We start from the raw sequence: 20,852 nt of genomic DNA on the forward strand, positions 1-20,852 counted from the left end.
ATTGGGTTGAAACAACCCAGCATTTTTTAGAGTGTATATAACTAATTAGTGAAATCAACCATCCACGTATTTCTAATAGTTTGATCTTTTGGAAGGGAGTCTTTCTCGGTACCACTCTTGTGATGTTATGTTAAGATGTTAAGTCATGTTAAGTTCTCATGCTAAGTTATGTTAAGACATGTTAAGAGCAAGCCGCCTTGATTTAAAAATCCATGCCAAGGAGTGTAGAAGAAAATTGTGACATCACAACTTCAAATGTGAATTTCAAAGCCTGGCGTTTCAGAATGATGGAAAACAAAAACTCTCAAACACTCAAAAAAAGAGAGATGGAAAACTCTCTTTCCATGAAATGCAAAATACCTCTAGTTTTATTTTCTTCCAGTTGCGCTCCATTTTTCTGGCTGCTCTCTTAAGGGACTGAGTCTTTAATCTTCTTCAAGCGCAACGGAGCAACTGTGTCTAAACTTTACCAGACTCTAAAGTACTGGGAAAGAGAGAGTTAAAAGTTTCTGTCGCAATATCAAGTTACATGTAAATATCAAGTTAACAAGATACATGCTGCTCTTTTGTTTATTATTTCATGTTAACTAATGCACTAATTGCATGTAATATTTTATACAATATTATAAATAATTCATATATAATACACTATATAAACAATTGAATGAATCAGAATAAACTATACCAGAGAGATGTTTACAATATGTATTTTAGCATGCACCAACAAATAAAGGATCAAGTGAGAGTGAAGCGATGTGGATCATGTGGATGAAGGAGAGCCACGTTAATTTCCGGAGGCTGCCGTTTCAGGACTGCATTTCTAGGATTTGTAAAAAAATATTTTCAATTTAGATTTTTAACTAAAACTACAATTTTATTTTGTTAGTCCTTAACATGTCAGGTGGTAATCAGCAAGAAATGCTTTCATTTTGAATTGTCTTCCCAATTTTTCCCCAAAATATTAATGTGACAAGGTTGAGAATAGTGTGACGGGGTTAAAGACATAACCGGTTTAAATGGAGGCATTGCCTTCAATTATATATATTTTTAAAAATGATCTTTTTCATACTGTGCCCTTCTTTCTGGGTCAACATAGTTGCATGCACAGCACTGTCTTTTTGCTGCTGGTGTGTCAGACATTTCTGACATCCTTGCCAATGTTTAAGTGGACACATTATATCAATAGTTCTATTTATAACAAAATTACGACTTGTCATGCTTTTAGTAAGTATATCTTCACAGAAACCAAGACTATTTTTTTCTTCTTATTAAAAATATTTATAAATGAATTGAAACACGTTTGAGTGTGACGGGGTTGGGTTTTTTTGTTGTTGTTGTTGTTGTTGCAAAAAATGGCCACTGCTCCTAGTGTAATGTAGGAGAGTAGTCGACTATATGGCAGTGATGAAACAAGTACATTGTATATACTTATGGATTAAAAATAATATTTAGAATAATAATAATTTTTCATCTTAATTTTACGTGATGGGGTTGAGTTGTTAAGCTTGACAGTACCCTCACTGGCTATATAGCCTACGCCTAAAAATATTAATAAAAAGTATGATAGGCTACTATACTTACCATCTTCTGTTAATACTTTACTTCAGCACTGTTAAAAGAACATTGTCATTTCTGATAAATTATGTCACATATGGGTGGAGTCTAAATTATGAACGGGGTTGAGGTCAGATCATAGACAGTATGGGTCAGATTGAGGGACATCACAATTTATAGTCTGTTTTTTTTGTATTAAATAAAATATCTTGCATTTGTTTTTGAAAAATATTTTTAACAAGAATGTAACAAATAAATACAATATTGCCAAAGAAAATTGACACTATGCACATTTTTTTTATTTTCTAAGTACAAATTCAGTAAAGTGCCTCAGGGACATAACAAAATGCTTAGTACACAATAGAAGACATATTTATGATAAAAAATAATAATATTTAAATGCAATATATTTTAATTCATTATGGACATACCAAAGTATTGTGAAAAGCTTTTAATATAATTTTGGTTAACCACCGTTAAAAAGTCTGGGGGACTGAAATATTACCGAATCCCGGGAATGACCCTGGGGCATTCCGATTGGAATTCGCCCCACGTAGTTCTTGAGCTAATTGCATTAAATTAAATTAAATTACAAACAGCATCACCTGCGTTTCAGAGCCATATAGAGAGAGAGTTGCGACAACGGAAGTTCGAAATGGTTCTTCGTCACGTGATTAGCGTAACGGCGGATAGTTCCAGGAAGTGCTTCGGCGCCAATTCAAATCAATGGAGTTAGAGAGCAGAACTGTGATTTTTGGTCATTTGTAGTCAATAAATGCATTGATTTACAATATGTATATAATACACTGACATGTGAATGTAGTATGTGTATGTAGTTACATCAATGTTGTTTTTAAAATATAAAAATCTGATAATATTTAATGATTAGTGTGCTCAACTTGCGTTGCCTGCCTTTATTAACATATTTCTAGCTAACGTTACCTTGGTAAAAGACCGTGTTGCAATTGTTTTGAAGTATTTTTGTGTTCTCAAACTTGTATGTTATTTAAGAGTATCACGTAGCCTAATGTGCTATGGTTTCACAAGGACAGGAGACTTGGTAACAGGTGATTGTCTTAATGTAAAATTGAATTAAGTGAATCTTCAAATAATCTTAATGTTTACCATGCTTATGCACCCCATGCACGTATTACTATATAAATTAATACTCAATATATTCAGTTCTAAAAACAAAACATGATTATATATACACACACACATTATTTCCAAGTGTCCAATTGCATTTTGTGTCCAAGTGCATTATTTCCTTTTAACATAATTTGATAAATTCATGACATAAATCACTTTAATCTATAAAACCTATTTAGTTTAAATTCATTTTTAATACATTTAAATAATACATATTTTATGTTTTATCTTAAACCCCCAAAATATCAGGTTGTGCAACTGTCCGCAAAAATAAACCATTTAAAATAAATAAACTATTGTCTTAAGAATAATAAATTGAAAACGAAATTATATGGCATCATTTTATGTTTAAAACCTTTCATATAAACCTTTCGTTTTAAAGATGTTGAGATAATTTAACAACTTTTGTTAAATTGAGCGTTAATCATAGTAGGCTACTTAGGTGTATCTGCACTTTTTCACAAAGACCAACACTGGCAAGTTGAATGTTTATTTTAAATAAGGAGCAAGAAAAGTTTTGCAAATCCAAGGAGCCGAGACTGAAGGTGAGGGGACAGCGTCAGTGCGGGGGTCTGCAGGATCCACTGAATCCGCTTATGCTTCTTGGGTTGAAAGAGATAAAGGAGACAAAAACGGGACAAATTATATACAAAATCAGCTTGGCTGAAACAGTAAAATAGACAGATAATATTCAACAGAAACACAATGCCTAAAAAACTCCACCCATACGTTTTTGTTTACTCAAATATGCAATCTAAAATAATTAGGATTTTATTCTGTTAACTGCACATTTAATACGAAATTAAACGGATATTCTTATTACCACTTCCATTAATGACTATCACACGTCCCAATGTTATATTTAGCCTCTGTTTAGAAGCGTTTCCCTCTTATTACACACAAGAAAGGATACAGCTACATTAATATAACGGGTTTAACATTAATAGGCTGTTCGTGGTTTGTTATGCGCTACTAATTTTATCCAATGACCTATCATTTATCCGATAACGTCCCCTAAAACTACTAATTTATATGGCAATAATCAACTAGCATGCTTTAATACACAAGTTAACTTGATTCCGATGTACTGATAATATACAATCTTGTTCTTTAAACGTCTTACCTTTTAAAAGGGCATCACAAACGGTCTGTTCTGCTGGAACTCTACGGCGCGGCCGCTACTTCCGGGAACTATTGAGAGGCTCCGCGAGCCGCCATTGCTATAAAAAAAACCGTTCCATTGGAGTGAATGGAGTTGTCGCTGCGTTTGAAGGACCCAATTCACCTTTGGCTAAGCCCCGCCCCCCTTAGTTACTGTTGCTACCTCCGACAACTTCATATGCGCTCTGGTTTGGCATCAACATGGCTTATGCTGTGACGGCTCTTCCTGCTGAAATTTTATCAAACTTTTATAAAGCAGCAAATAAAGTGTCCGATAGAAGTAGGCAAACGTGTCTGCAGTGTGCGTTTGAAGGCTTTATTCAAGACATACGGTGAAACGCGAGCAACAACAAGGCATCCAAATACAGGCAAAAGCATAACGGTCACAGTCAAAAAATGAACACAGCATATACTAATCGAGACGGAGGCTGTTACTCACAATATCAGGAGAAACACTGTTCATGCAAAACTGGGTAGGTCTCTATTCACTTCTATAATCGTTATTATTTACAAAGCAAACGGACTACGCGAGTATAAAGCTGTATTTATTAGCAGCGTGTGCTGCTAGCGTATCAACAATTAGGGCAGAGAACCGAAATCATAAATCTAAACCAGCATAAAACTGTCTAACTATAACTTCACAGTAAGGTTAAAAGCTAAATGTATCTTAGAGCACAAAAGTGAGCTTGTTGATCTTGAGGGGTTTCGCTGACTGTGAGGACGTCCACACAGTTTAATCCAAAGACGACACTTGTCAGTATTTAACTTCGGTTTTGGGAAGGGGAAAAAACGGACACCCACTCCAACCTCTCTGGGAAACGCGTATCTGTGTTACAAATGCCCCCGGCACAACGTTTAACCATATTTTTTATAAAACGACGACGTAATAGCCTGCTGAGACCAAAAATATGAGCCTCCTGCGTTGAAGTCAATGGAGCGCCGTGAAAATGTGTCGGACCCTCTGTGGGAGCTCGTTCTTCGCTGCGCTGTGATTGGTCAATCTACATTCTAGGGCGTGGCTTAGCCAAAGGCGAATAGCGTACCGCACGATATACGTCACCTTTTCTCATTAATATTCATGAAGCTAGCGACGGTTGCTATGGGGGTCAAACTCGCGCGTGTCACTCATGCTAGACGCATGTAAACAGTTTACGGACGAGATGTCTACTGAGCTAAACCTGCTAACTCTGTCCTGAAAATGATGTCCCCGGTGCCAAATTCACTGGTATAGAAGTAGAAGAACATATATATTCAATTGAAGAGATGGCTTGAGTGTAGAGGGCTGAAAAAGACGGGAAAAAGAGCCGACCTGATCCAGAGGTAGATTGTTATCGACAGAATTTCTCCCCAAAAAAACATCGCCTTACGCCACTGACAGTGACATTTTGCAGTTTCAACAAGCTATATTTTACCAACCTATGTCCTGTCTGTCATATATACTATGTCCTCTGGTTGTCTTACGTCTGACAGTTGTTGGGGGTAATTTATATTATTATTGGTAACACTTTACAATACGGACCGTGCACTAATCTGCATTAATTCATGCTTAACTAATGCACAGATAATCATGTGTTAATGTATGACTCATGAGGAACTAAACCATTAATTAATGATTACTGCATCAGCAACTAATAAAGATTCTAAATGATTAAGATTAAGTAGTAATTAATTAAAGGAGGCAACTGGAAGTTGAAGTACATGACTTTGACCAACTGTGGTAATTAACACATTCATTTAAACTTTTAGTTAATAAAATAAGTTCTTAAGGAATTAATACATTATCACACATTTAATTAATAACAATTCATATATTACTTAATCTATTAATCATTTAGAATCTTTATTAGTTGCTGATGCAGTAATCATTAATTAATGGTTTAGTTCCTCATGAGTCATACATTAACACATGATTATCTGTGCATTAGTTAAGCATGAATTAATGCAGATTAGTGCACCCGTATTGTAAAGTGTTACCTTATTATTATTAATGTATTTATTTTTTGTTTAGCGATCGCTAATGCTACTTGGTCACAACCAACAACACTTAATTTTTAATTCATATCAAATCTAAGTTTACAACATATGAAGGTGAATGGTTTCACGTTGCTGGCATTGAACTGGTCTTTTGGACGTCCGCACAAGTTTACCCATCGTTCACATTTATCCCTCTGGGTTTTTGGCTTCGGGAAACGAATAAAGAATACATCCTTCATATGTGGACGGTCATAGTGTCTGGAGTCGTTCCTGCAAGTTCCATAGCAGCAGTGTTTACTCGGCATGTTCTTATTTGAGGGATAACCGGCAGAAAACAAGCAGTACTAGCATGAATCATAAGCGAGCGCGCTTCTATGTTGACCCCCTTCCGGTTTACGTTGCTGACGTCACGCGGCCTTGCGGTCTAAAAATAGCACTCGTGCGGCACGCTATTGGACGTGACGTCGGAACGAACTTGTACAAGTAGATCCTCTCAACTGATACCAACTAAGCAGAGGTAGAATTTCTTCCTTTATCGTCAACATGGTTTATTTGAGTGTCATCCTATTTACATGTAAGTGTTTATTCTCGATTCAATTCCTTTCGTGTTTGTTTTAAAAATGTAAGTGTTCGAAAAGTTAACAAGTTGTTCAAGTCCACGTTAGCGTTTTCGTTTGGTAGCCTTAGGTCCAATAACGGCCTTCAATCCGTGCGCATAAAGCACCATACACTTTTGTTTATTTTTAATCGTGTTGACTAGTCCTTTTTCGCCCGGACATGTCCTCTTTTGGACCTAAAAAAAGGCTTCAGAATTTGTATCCGCCATCGTCTATTTTGCATATTGCATAACAAATAATTATCTGCACGTAAAGCTTAATTTAAATTAAAAATGAAACCAAATGGTACTATTGCCTCTCAGTACGACTGAGTTATCAATATACAGGTCGTCTTTGTTGATCAGTAGCCTATTCCGTTTTGTTTAATTTTACTGAAGCACTTCCATCTCTTCTGGAAGTTCTGAAATGTAGGCTACCTTGTACATTTATGGGTAATGAAATGTAACAGGAGTTGTCATTTAATTTAGAAACTTTGTTTTTCTTTTACAGTGCTTCTGAACTCCAGGTTGCTGATATCTGCCGGTAATTCATCAGTCCAGTTACCAATCAGCAGTTACACAACCATTACCGTATATGCTGTGTGCATAGTATGCTGTAATTAAGATAATAGACCTTAGTCAGGGTAAATGGCATATTAAATTTACTGTGACATGGATGAAAATCAGGGCTCTGAGGGATTGACTTCCAATCTTTACAATGGTGAGCAGACTGCACACTGAATGGGCTAAAAAAGGTTAGATCATGTAATTTTCATAACACAACTTTCAAAAACCAATTTATCGAATTTGTCTATTGAATTATTATTATTATTTTGGCTGGACAATCAACAGTAGGATCCATTTACAGTAGGTAACCCACTTTTACTTCTGTCCCTCACAGCCTAGTTTTCATTCTTGTCAAAAGATAACTATGGCGCTACCCTGACACTAGGGTCTATTACGAGATGACAACCTGTGATGTTCTACTTGAGCTGTTCATGTCCTCAGAGTTCTCAACACCTAAATGAATCTGCAGCGGTCAGGTGGTACACCGATCACGTGCTGCGAGTCGGAGCTCTCAGATTGTTTTACTTGCGAGTTCTTTGAGGACGTGAACACTTCTTACAAGACGGAATCTCAATAACATTTTTTTTTTTTTTTTTAAATCTTAAACCTTTGGTGTGTACGATCACACAGAGTGTGATTAGAACATTCTGTGTGGGTCAACAACAGCTTTTGTCAGCTTTTGCTCTTTGGCTGGTGCTTAGCATGGTCAAATCTGTCAGCAAGGCATTTAAACTCTGCATATAAAACCGGTTGGAGGTCAGCATCTTTAAGATCCTCACACTGTAGTGCTCTGCCGTAATTGTATGTGAAGTCATAAAACTTAAATCAGTCAATACATATTATGCTAAAGGCAGTTTTGCTTAAAGGAAGATATGCTCACTCTTAACTGCAACTTACTGAAACCCAAAATTAAGTGATAGCCAAAGATACTGTAAAATGACGGATCGTGGTAATCCAATAAAATTCTTGTTACGTGTATAATTCACTCCAAAACCCACATTACTTAAGGTTTTGTGTCTCACAGCATGTAGTATTTTGCTTATGTAGTATCTGGAGTTTCTCTTCCCTCATAGTTTGTTAGTCTCACCTTATTACTAATGATGAATGAAACCTGAAGCTGGACTCTTCTCTTTTCAGAGACTGTTGTCACATGTGATGGGTTTGTCCAGCGTCTCAGTTGTGGTAAGATTGAAGATAAAAGCAATAAAATATTTTAGTTGAATGCATTACGAGTAATTTATGATGTCATGATGCTTTTCTTCCATTTAGACTCTGGTGTGATCCGTGTGGACTCTTCCACCTTTGGTCGCACAAACAGCAACATTTGCAGTGTTGGACGACCTCAAGGACAAACGGTTAATACTCAGTGTTCAATGGATGTTCCTGTAGTCTCTAAACGGTAAGAATCTCTTTCTTTGTGACTTCAGACAGAACAAGTATGGGTAGAATTGAGTCTGCTTGCTCGGTTTAGTCTCGTTCTCGAGATTCAAGAGGTTACTTTATTTGTCCCTAGGTAAATTTTTCTTGGACAAAGGCTGTCACATAAAAATAGTGCAGTAACAGACACCAAAACAAGTTTATACTGAGCGTTGTGACCCCAATGGACTATCTAAACCAGGTTGGATTTATATGGATCTGTCAAAAAAAACTACTCTGAAACTCTTTTCAACTAGCTTCATGCAACAGGCCTCAGATATGTATTGTTTAACAGACATCTGTCTGAGTTTACTGAGAAGGATGTGTGGCTGCAGAGTATTAAAAGCAGAGCTGAAGACTACACATGGCTGTCTGGTGTAGGCCTTGGGTTTTTCAAGGTGTTGCTAAATGGTGTATTCTGGTTAGTATAGCATCAGTGCCCCGATTGTCTTTATAGGCAAACTGATACGGGGCTACTGGTCTAATAATTATTTTCTTGAAGAACTGTTTTTTTTTTTTGGAAGAGTAATGATTGCCTTTTTTCCAGAAATAATACGGTGTAATTAACAGACCTTTGAAATACCCTGGCTTGTGTAAGTTCCTCTGCACATGTCTTCAAAAGGAAAGCTGAGACGGCATTAGGGCCTGTTGCCTTAGTGTTTTTTCTTTTTAAAAGTCTTGTGACTTCCATGGACTAACGTCTATCATTGAACTTGGAAATCACTTATGTTATCGTTTTAAAGAGAAGTCATGTGAATCAAACCTAATCTAGAAATTATTTAAATCATTGGCCAATGTTTTGTCATCAGCTTTGTTCAGTGTTTTCTTAGTGGGAGTCAAATTTGTAATGGATTTCATGTTTTTTCATCCCACAGTTTCTTTGTATTTGCACAAGTCCTTCTCTATGGATTCCTTGCATTGATTCTTAGCTATGTTGAGTTTCAGCTTCCTCTGCGCTCATCTTCGTTGTGCTTGGTCCTTATTCCTGAAGGCAAGCCTCTTGGACTTTATGCAGTCCTTGATGTCCTTAGTAATGTAGGACTTGTTGTTGGGATAGTTTTATTGTCTTTTGGGGTATGACAGCATCCACACAAAAGTGAAAATAAGCTGTGGATTTGTTCAAATCTGATATATGAGAATGAACAATGTTATGATCCGAATTGTACCGTGGTGGTTTAGCTCTAGCTTAATATATGCGTTTTGAATGTTTCCATAGCATTGATCAAGAGTTTTACTGTTTCTAGTGTCACATTTTAATGTACTGTTCAAACCCAGGTAAAGACATTTTCAAGTTTGGAATGATTGAAATCCCCTAATGAGCATGGAGCATCTGGTGTATGTTGCAGCGGTCTGTTCACAGTCCGCCACTTGGGCCGCAGCTCTCCCTGCGTTTCCACTTGTGGGCACAAACGCATCACAATGTTCCCAAACTCCCTCAGAAGGTAGAACGGCCTGAGACAAGCATAATAGCTCAACATACGGGTTACAGCGTCTCTTGTGTGGTATATTGCCTACTCTACTATTAATAAACACAGTCTGCCCCCTTGTCTTACCCGACTCCAGGCTCTTATCAGAACGTACCAGAGAAAAGCCGTCCAACTCAATGAGTAAGCTAGAAATATCCGGATGCAGCCAAGTTTCAGTAAAAACCATGACGCATGACTCTATACTAACTACTTAGCAGATTCTGATGTAAAGTTTGAGTTCGTCCATCTTATTCCTCAGGGAGAGCGCACTACACCGGGTCAACAATGGCAAGGGTGGCACCAAAACAAAGACATTAATCAGAATTAAAAACATAGTATGCTTCAGCACATTTGTCTTGGTCGCCTACAGAGCAGTGGCACCAGATTACAACTCTGCAGTTGTCAACCAGAGCATGGTCAATCGCCTTGTCACTGTTAACTGTGCATTTGCACCGATGAGAAGCGGATGTTTAATTCAATCCTACAGGAGCCTGAAAGGCAAGGTGGCAGCCAATCGCTGTCAGGTACATGTAAAAATGTTTGTCGAGCATTTATCCAAGGGAATTGTATGTACTCAAAGAGAAGCCATTCAGTTCTCTGGTGCGTAGAACAAAATTTAACCAATTAGCCGAAGTTGCCCGCACACTCAAAAGTATCTTTTCAGATTCAATTAAAATTAGAAAGAGAAAGTATTACGTTTTTTAAAAATGACCATAGCTAAACGTTTGCTTTCTGGTCTTTTTAATGCACTTTTTTTTTTTTTTTTTTTTTTTTTTTTTTTTTTTTTCACATGCAAGAAGTCATTTTCATTTAATTTTGTATTTTTGCATGTTAAATATTGCAGTTTGGATGCTTTCATTTTGATTAGACTGCCTGGGTTTACACCCCTTTCCGTTTTTCAAGCTGTATTGAACCTCCGTGTACCTACAGTACAGGTGCCTTTAGCGTCATACTTTGTTTTTTGAACGGGTGAGATATGTAGACTACGGTTTCCAAGAGTCCAGTCAGACTGCATCTTTGTCCTTTTAAACAGGTGTGATGGACTGAGCGTGTGCGAGTTAAACACGCAAGGACTTGCAGCACGAGATCCTTGTGATGGCACTTACAAGTACTACACTACCAACTACAGTTGCATCACTGCAGGTTTGGGTTGTTTTTCTCTTTTCCTCTTCATCAACTTTCTGTGCAAGCCTGTATAATGTCTTCCTCTTCCAGAAAAAACTGTGACTTGTCATGGTGGATACGCTTACTTGAAGTGTGGTGAGCTATTTTTCCATGTTTAATTTGGAAAATATAGGTTCTTACTCTTCCACATGTTTGTTCATGTAATTTTTATTTTTTTTAAAATCCATGTAGAAAGTGGTACGATTCAGATAAATACCGCACACTATGGACGTACAGATAAAATCACATGCTCGGAAGGACGTCCATCCAGTGAGCTCCAAAACTCCAACTGCTATTCTCCCAATGCACTGGCTCCTGTGTCGAAAAGGTAGTTGAAAACTGTCACTTCTGCTGTACCTTGTTGTCTTTAGTAATGATCAATGTAAGCATCTTTTTTTTCCTTTTGTAAAGCTGCAATGGCTTGGAAAGTTGTGAGTTGTTTGCGACACAAACCGTCTTTACTGATCCCTGCGTTGGCACGTACAAGTACCTCAGAGTCTCCTATTTTTGCCTCCCATCTGCACTTCGTGAGTATCCGTTAACATGTCTACTACCAATTCACTTTGATCCAGGAAGTGTTTGAGCTTTGAATGGTGAAATCTTTAGTTGTCACCACCAGATATGCTTCTCCAAGCATGGATCTCTTTATACCAGCTCAAGCCTCTTATTTGAAAGACTACAATTCACCTCACTAAAATGATCTAACATCCTCTGTTTTCTGTAGGTTCAAGTGTGATCTGCGAAAATGCAAATAATACCCTGATATGTGGTGTGTATAATGCTACATGAGTTTTGCTCTAAGTTGAATTGTGTTTTAGAGCAAGTTGATTTGAAGCTGAGTTGTCGTCGTTTTTAGAGCAAGGGACTGTCATCAACATTCACACTGCTAACTTTGGGCGAACTGACCGCAGCACATGTTCTGTCAGACGACCTGCTTCTCAGACTGCCAAAACTGACTGCTACTCTTCAAACTCCCTGGCAATAGTTACTGATGAGTGAGTTTTTTTTATAAATGGTTTAAATGCAGTTTATCATAGAAATAAGTCAGTCAAGGTTCTTTTATTTCTCCTTTTTATAGGTGTGAAGGACTCAATAGCTGTGACCTAGTAGCCTCCAATGGGGTCTTCACAGATCCATGTTTCGGCACATTCAAGTTTCTGTACGTCTCTTACAGCTGTGTAGATGAATGTAAGTGTTACTGTGTATCGTGTTTTTTTTTTTTTTTTTTTTAAATACAACCTTGTTGGGATTATTCAAGACACTAGATTGATAGCTCTGTTCATGGTGCCTTTGCTTTCTTGCAGAATACGGCGTCTGGACTTATGGATTTCAGCTTCAAGCATATTTAAAAATGGTTTCTTTGCAATAAATGCCTTAAACATTTGTTCTTGTTAGTATGATCATTTCACAAACCATCACATACACCATCAGTTCTACTGCAAAGTAAAACAAATGTCAGCAAATATAACTAGCCTAAATATGCTACTTTCTAAGCACAATAGATGGGCTGACTGATTGTAGTGTGTGAAATGGTTTAGACTTTTTGGAAACTGTTCCCATTCAAATTGTGCCATTGATTTCAACTAGTTTATAGAAAGCTTGCAACAGAGGCATGGTCATAAACATTTTTTTATAAATAAACAAGTTTCTAGTTTTAGCGTTGGTGCCAAGCTTTGTCCTCTGAGCACTGGATTTTCTGAAGATAAAATTTTAAAAGTGGTAGATCATAGCAGTAAGCAGGAGTCTAAACTGTAGCTAAGCAGGAGGGTGTAGCCTATGATTAGGGCTTTACTTCTGGAGATTGTTATTAAGGCTTCAATTCATTTAATTCGTAAGATTATCCTGATGAACAAAATGTGCAAGAATCAAGTTAGCTGGTCACAAACATTTTAAAATGAAAGGTTTGTAAGTTGCCAGTAGCGTCTGGCTTACCGGTAGTTCTGACATTGTGAGCTTGGTCATGTGCCCATTCAATTGTGAATTTCTCAAACAACCTGTAAGAATCAAACTTGATCACAGAGCTTATTTTCTGCATTAATCCAAAAGCCAGTGGAAAAAAGGTCCTTCAATCAAATTTTATTTGCAGAGCACCTTACAGCAGCCAGAAGATGCACAAGGTGCTTTCCAGTAAAACATCAAAAGACAACAATATATAAAAGCATAATGTACGTAAAAATAGCAGTCAAGTCGGAGGCTACGTGTTAAAAGCTTGTTTGAATAGATGTTTTCAGCTGTGATTTAAAAACACTCTACACGGTGATGCTTCGTAGGTATGCTTGAAGTGCGTTCCACAGCTTTGGGCCCTGGATGGCAAATTACCTGCCTCAACTTTTTATATTTGAACTTGGGAATGACCAGAGAGGTGTGTTCAGAGGAGCGCAAAGTTCTGGCTGGTTGATAGACCGCTACTAATTCGGCGAGGTAGGCCGGGACCAGACCATTGATGGCCTTGAACACAAACAGCAGGATCTTATACTCCACCCTAAACCGCACCGAAAGCCAGTGGAGCTAGCGGAGGACTGGGGTGTTGTGTGAGTGTTTGGAGGTGTAGAAGAGAAGACGTGCTACCACGTTTTGTACTAGTTGAAGCCGTTTGAGTAGTAATTAAGTCCAGTGTAGAGGGCATTGCAGTAGTCTATCCTCGAGCTGATGAAGAAATGATTGGCTTTTTCAAGGTCAGCTCTTGACCAGAATGGTTTTACCTTACTGAGGAGCCTTAGCTGGTAAAAGCTCGCCCTCACAACTGAACTAATCTGTTTGTCAGCATACTTTTGTCAAAAATAACACCCAGGTTGGTGCAAACTGATGTGTTAGAGGACCAAAACTGAGAGAGCTGTTAGGGGAGTCTGGGCTGAACATAATGTACTCAGTCTTTCCTTCATTCAGATGAAGGAAATTCTGCGAAAGCCACTGTTTGATGTCCTGAAAGCAGTTATGGATAGGGTCCAGCGCAGAACGAATACTCATAATCGCAGGAAGGTAGATCTGGAGGTCGTCTGAATAGAAATGGAATTGAACGTTGTGATTGGAGATGAGTTGTCCAAGTGGCAGCATATAGAGTGAAAACAGAATAGGACCGAGAATAGATCCTTGTGGCACACCAGATGTGAGGGGGGCAGCGGAGGAGGAAAAGTCATTAAGCATTACTGAAAAAGTTCTGTTAGTGAGATATGAAGAGAACCAATTGAGCACCGCGCCCTGCAAACCGACAGCATGTTGAAGACGGGAGATGATGATGGCATGATCCACGGTGTAAAATGGTCCAGTAACACCAAAACCACAGATCTTTTACTGTCCAGGGCTCCAAGAATGTCATTTTTGATCCTCAGTAACGCTAATTCGGTGCTGTCTAGACCTGAAAGCGGACTGAAATTTATTACCAATAACGTGCAGTTGGAGGTGTGACTGAAGCTGGGAGAAAACAAGCTTCTCCATCAACTCAGTGGTAAGAGCATTGTGTTAACAACGCAAGGTTGTGGGTTTGATCCCAGGGGATGCACATACCTATGTATAAATGTATAGGATAATGCAATGTAAGTTGCTTTGGATAAAAGCGTCTGCCAAATGCATAAATGTAAATGTAAATGTAGACAGAAGTGACAGGTGAGATATTGGGCGAAAGTTGGACAGTATGGAGGGATCAAGGTTGGGTTTCTTGAGCAGCGGTCTAACAATGGCGTGTTTGAGAGCAGTGGGAACAGTTCCCAAACTAAGACGGCTGTTTATGAACGAGACAAGGAAGGGTCCTATGATGTCAATATTTGATTTGAATAATGTATTAGTAAATATTAGTAGATATATTAGTAGAAGAATATACAGTATGATGTATAAGTGAAGTTCAATATTAGTTCATGTTAATAAAGAAACCTTAATTTAAAGTGTTACTGATATTTTTTACATCTTATTTATATTAAAATATATAACAATTATAAAAAATATTATTTTTAATACTATATATTTGGCAGCAGGTAAATTAAGCTGCTGTCACTTTACAACCTGACACACATACCGATTATACTGGTACATATGCGACGTCTTTCTCAACTGTTTATATTCACTTAAATCATAACTAACTGTGTTTGTGAATATTTGCCAATACCGGTATTTTGACATTATTTTGTGTGTATTTGACCGTTTAAGCCATATTCTCCATCAGAAACCCAGATGTTCTTCACTGCTTTCTCACAATCCCTCAAATGGTGTACGGAAAACGACATTTATGTTTTCATGATGTCTCATGATTAGTATTGAGAGGTGGCTGTGTGTGCTTTGGGTGTGAGCACAAAATCTGCAGGAATGTGTAAAATTAATGTGCAATACACACAATCCCACACTCAAATTCAAGCCCAACAATATTCATCGGCGCAAGTGAAATGAGTGTGTGAGGGAGGTGGTTTTTGCTGTCGGAGAGAAACAGCAAAGAAAGCGCAGCTGGTATCTATTCTGGGGAAAATTAATAACTTTCAGGTATTGTGATAATGGTTTATGATGGATACATTATCAGGGACCCCCAAGCTCCCAAAAAATGGGGTCAAATCAAAACACAGAGAGGGGCTTATTAAATGTCTCTGGTTCTGTCAAGGATTTAAGCCCCTCAAAACTACTGAATATAATGCTATATGCAATACTGATCTATTCAGATGTAAACAACTGTAAGTTGAACAAAATTTTGGGGAAATAAGCAATAACAGAGTCTTTTCTTCCCTGTTTTTTCGACGCGTCCAAATAAAACTGCTTCTCAAACATAAAGAAAATGTTGGTCAGGACTTGATTTTGTCCATCGGCAATTGATTGGATCATTAGATTGTTGTCGTTTGCTAATACTTTTGATTGTTTGATGTGAGTGATTGCTGTAAGCTCTGGTGTTGTTAATGGTACATGCGTTTGGTGAAGCATACGTCTCTACCTACTCAATTACTTAAATATTTGTATATGTATACATATTTTGCAATAACCTTAAAATAGGGCTGTGCCGGTCAACTTAACCACCGGCGGTGGTACGCCAAAACATCTTTAATGTGTGAATGATGTTTTATGTGAACATTACCACACGAGTAAAGCACACAGGTTTTTCAAAATAAATAATAGGTTAGCAATTTAATGTTAAATCACAACTATGGAAACATTTGGATTTGTGCTGAATGAGAGAAGTACATTATAGTAGTAACATTTCCCTGTAGGTTTGTGAGATCCAGTCATTTGAAAGATATTGGCTCTTTATTAGGCTAATTAATCATATGAAAAATGAAAACTTCCACAAGCACAAATACATTCAACATAAATGGGCAAGGTTTACCAAATCTCAATTATTTCGAGTATAAAGGCTCATCTTGTGGTCCAGTTAGGCTCTTACTAAACGTATGTGCGAAGCAATTGGGATATACAGGTCATTGTGGTCACAAGTTCCTTACATCTACTGAAGGAATTGAATATAAATCTGCTCAAATGAGCTGAATATGAAGAGGTGAATGTATTTGTGTTAGTGATGCAGAGAACATCACAATCACACTGACAATTTATGTTCCGCTTCCCCCAACAAACTGAAACCCATTTAGTATGTTATAACACAGTTCATCTCATCAGACAGATCCTCCTCGAGGCGTCCGATTGGTTGCCCTGTCCTCCCTTGAATTAGAAGGTCAGTTGCAGCGCTCTCCATTTCGTCAATAGTCATGTGACAGGCACCTGCAATTTCCCGTTTTGCAAAGTCAACAAATTTGGGGTCTTTTGCGTATAGACCCAAGCCTTCAGAGATCAGGATCTAAAAGATACAAAAAAAAAAGAAGACATCACAAAAGTTGGATCATATTTATTTCCGCTGAAATCCACTGACCACACACAACTATTTATGTGTCTGCTGAAAGCAGTTAGTTGCACTGGTAATTTAGGCATGTCGTATTAAATGGGGTTTAAAGTTTTGTATTCAGAATTATTGGAGATCAGGTTTTTTTTTTCACTTTGACTAAAGGGGTCATGAAATGCATTCACATCTTTACATTTCTGGGGGTTAGCTTATGAAGTTGTTTTGCATCAAAATGTTCAAATATTTGTAATAGATATTATATTATCATTTTCCACCCACAGTCATAATCACTTAATTTCAGTGGCGTTACCTCTTTTAAGATAAGCATCCAGTGCTGTGATTGGTGAATTTCATTCGTGTGTCATGCTCGAGATGGCCAGCTCTTTAGTAGAGCTGTATTTGTTTGAGCCTGTGCGTGTCCGATTGAAATGAACCAATGCAATCACAATTAAATGCCTCTGAGGACAAAATACTTGGCACCAGAGGTGTAAAGTCCAGGTTCAGAAAGTAAAAGTCCTCCTCAGTATTTTGTTCCAATCACCTGGATTTGCTAATTAGCACAGTTTTTCAGTCAGGATACACTCAAAAAAATGCTGGGTTGTTTCAACCCAATTTTGGGTCAAATGTGGACAAACCCAGCCGTTGGGTTACATTTTTAAATTACATTTTTAAACCAACGTTTGGGGTTTGTCCATATTTGACCCAAATTGGGTTGAAACAACCCAGCATTTTTTAGAGTGTATATAACTAATTAGTGAAATCAACCATCCACGTATTTCTAATAGTTTGATCTTTTGGAAGGCAGTCTTTCTCGGTACCACTCTTGTGATGTTATGTTAAGATGTTAAGTCATGTTAAGTTCTCATGCTAAGTTATGTTAAGACATGTTAAGAGCAAGCCGCCTTGATTTAAAAATCCATGCCAAGGAGTGTAGAAGAAAATTGTGACATCACAACTTCAAATGTGAATTTCAAAGCCTGGCGTTTCAGAATGATGGAAAACAAAAACTCTCAAACACTCAAAAAAAGAGAGATGGAAAACTCTCTTTCCATGAAATGCAAAATACCTCTAGTTTTATTTTCTTCCAGTTGCGCTCCATTTTTCTGGCTGCTCTCTTAAGGGACTGAGTCTTTAATCTTCTTTAAGCGCAACGGAGCAACTGTGTCTAAACTTTACCAGACTCTAAAGTACTGGGAAAGAGAGAGTTAAAAGTTTCTGTCGCAATATCAAGTTACATGTAAATATCAAGTTAACAAGATACATGCTGCTCTTTTGTTTATTATTTCATGTTAACTAATGCACTAATTGCATGTAATATTTTATACAATATTATAAATAATTCATATATAATACACTATATAAACAATTGAATGAATCAGAATAAACTATACCAGAGAGATGTTTACAATATGTATTTTAGCATGCACCAACAAATAAAGGATCAAGTGAGAGTGAAGCGATGTGGATCATGTGGATGAAGGAGAGCCACGTTAATTTCCGGAGGCTGCCGTTTCAGGACTGCATTTCTAGGATTTGTAAAAAAATATTTTCAATTTAGATTTTTAACTAAAACTACAATTTTATTTTGTTAGTCCTTAACATGTCAGGTGGTAATCAGCAAGAAATGCTTTCATTTTGAATTGTCTTCCCAATTTTTCCCCAAAATATTAATGTGACAAGGTTGAGAATAGTGTGACGGGGTTAAAGACATAACCGGTTTAAATGGAGGCATTGCCTTCAATTATATATATTTTTAAAAATGATCTTTTTCATACTGTGCCCTTCTTTCTGGGTCAACATAGTTGCATGCACAGCACTGTCTTTTTGCTGCTGGTGTGTCAGACATTTCTGACATCCTTGCCAATGTTTAAGTGGACACATTATATCAATAGTTCTATTTATAACAAAATTACGACTTGTCATGCTTTTAGTAAGTATATCTTCACAGAAACCAAGACTATTTTTTTCTTCTTATTAAAAATATTTATAAATGAATTGAAACACGTTTGAGTGTGACGGGGTTGAGTTTTTTTGTTGTTGTTGTTGTTGCAAAAAATGGCCACTGCTCCTAGTGTAATGTAGGAGAGTAGTCGACTATATGGCAGTGATGAAACAAGTACATTGTATATACTTATGGATTAAAAATAATATTTAGAATAATAATAATTTTTCATCTTAATTTTATGTGATGGGGTTGAGTTGTTAAGCTTGACAGTACCCTCACTGGCTATATAGCCTACGCCTAAAAATATTAATAAAAAGTATGATAGGCTACTATACTTACCATCTTCTGTTAATACTTTACTTCAGCACTGTTAAAAGAACATTGTCATTTCTGATAAATTATGTCACATATGGGTGGAGTCTAAATTATGAACGGGGTTGAGGTCAGATCATAGACAGTATGGGTCAGATTGAGGGACATCACAATTTATAGTCTGTTTTTTTTGTATTAAATAAAATATCTTGCATTTGTTTTTGAAAAATATTTTTAACAAGAATGTAACAAATAAATACAATATTGCCAAAGAAAATTGACACTATGCACATTTTTTTTATTTTCTAAGTACAAATTCAGTAAAGTGCCTCAGGGACATAACAAAATGCTTAGTACACAATAGAAGACATATTTATGATAAAAAATAATAATATTTAAATGCAATATATTTTAATTCATTATGGACATACCAAAGTATTGTGAAAAGCTTTTAATATAATTTTGGTTAACCACCGTTAAAAAGTCTGGGGGACTGAAATATTACCGAATCCCGGGAATGACCCTGGGGCATTCCGATTGGAATTCGCCCCACGTAGTTCTTGAGCTAATTGCATTAAATTAAATTAAATTACAAACAGCATCACCTGCGTTTCAGAGCCATATAGAGAGAGAGTTGCGACAACGGAAGTTCGAAATGGTTCTTCGTCACGTGATTAGCGTAACGGCGGATAGTTCCAGGAAGTGCTTCGGCGCCAATTCAAATCAATGGAGTTAGAGAGCAGAACTGTGATTTTTGGTCATTTGTAGTCAATAAATGCATTGATTTACAATATGTATATAATACACTGACATGTGAATGTAGTATGTGTATGTAGTTACATCAATGTTGTTTTTAAAATATAAAAATCTGATAATATTTAATGATTAGTGTGCTCAACTTGCGTTGCCTGCCTTTATTAACATATTTCTAGCTAACGTTACCTTGGTAAAAGACCGTGTTGCAATTGTTTTGAAGTATTTTTGTGTTCTCAAACTTGTATGTTATTTAAGAGTATCACGTAGCCTAATGTGCTATGGTTTCACAAGGACAGGAGACTTGGTAACAGGTGATTGTCTTAATGTAAAATTGAATTAAGTGAATCTTCAAATAATCTTAATGTTTACCATGCTTATGCACCCCATGCACGTATTACTATATAAATTAATACTCAATATATTCAGTTCTAAAAACAAAACATGATTATATATACACACACACATTATTTCCAAGTGTCCAATTGCATTTTGTGTCCAAGTGCATTATTTCCTTTTAACATAATTTGATAAATTCATGACATAAATCACTTTAATCTATAAAACCTATTTAGTTTAAATTCATTTTTAATACATTTAAATAATACATATTTTATGTTTTATCTTAAACCCCCAAAATATCAGGTTGTGCAACTGTCCGCAAAAATAAACCATTTAAAATAAATAAACTATTGTCTTAAGAATAATAAATTGAAAACGAAATTATATGGCATCATTTTATGTTTAAAACCTTTCATATAAACCTTTCGTTTTAAAGATGTTGAGATAATTTAACAACTTTTGTTAAATTGAGCGTTAATCATAGTAGGCTACTTAGGTGTATCTGCACTTTTTCACAAAGACCAACACTGGCAAGTTGAATGTTTATTTAAAATAAGGAGCAAGAAAAGTTTTGCAAATCCAAGGAGCCGAGACTGAAGGTGAGGGGACAGCGTCAGTGCGGGGGTCTGCAGGATCCACTGAATCCGCTTA

The 20,852-nt window shown here is 36.8% G+C and overlaps 1 protein-coding gene across 3 annotated transcripts; it reads left to right on the forward strand.

Annotated features, from left to right (window-relative positions):
- The first annotated feature begins 6,270 nt into the window (after positions 1-6,270).
- Positions 6,271-12,430, forward strand: LOC307012251 (L-rhamnose-binding lectin CSL2-like). Of its 3 annotated transcripts, none has more exons than XM_079638675.1 (12): positions 6,271-6,412; positions 6,945-6,977; positions 8,138-8,182; positions 8,270-8,399; positions 10,916-11,025; positions 11,098-11,142; positions 11,239-11,374; positions 11,458-11,573; positions 11,771-11,815; positions 11,903-12,041; positions 12,125-12,234; positions 12,351-12,430. In XM_079638675.1, coding segments are annotated over exons 1-12 (942 nt in total). In that variant the 5' UTR covers positions 6,271-6,381; the 3' UTR covers positions 12,353-12,430. The 3 variants fall into 3 exon arrangements, with proteins under 3 accessions (XP_079494801.1, XP_079494802.1, XP_079494803.1); XM_079638676.1 differs by having other exon boundaries at positions 6,293-6,355; positions 6,945-7,154; XM_079638677.1 differs by having other exon boundaries at positions 6,348-6,412; positions 6,945-7,154.
- The last annotated feature ends 8,422 nt before the right edge of the window (positions 12,431-20,852 follow it).

This window comes from Phoxinus phoxinus (assembly GCF_949152265.1).
Source record: "Phoxinus phoxinus genome assembly, chromosome: 15".
Lineage (NCBI taxonomy): Eukaryota > Metazoa > Chordata > Actinopteri > Cypriniformes > Leuciscidae > Phoxinus > Phoxinus phoxinus.

Coding starts and splice junctions, on each gene's coding strand:
- LOC307012251 (XM_079638675.1), top strand. CDS start 6,382: ATGGTTTATTTGAGTGTCATCCTATTTACAT. Junction 6,978..8,137: donor CAGGTTGCTGATATCTGCCG/GTAATTCATCAG, acceptor TTCTCTTTTCAG/AGACTGTTGTCACATGTGAT. Junction 12,042..12,124: donor CTGGCAATAGTTACTGATGA/GTGAGTTTTTTT, acceptor TCCTTTTTATAG/GTGTGAAGGACTCAATAGCT.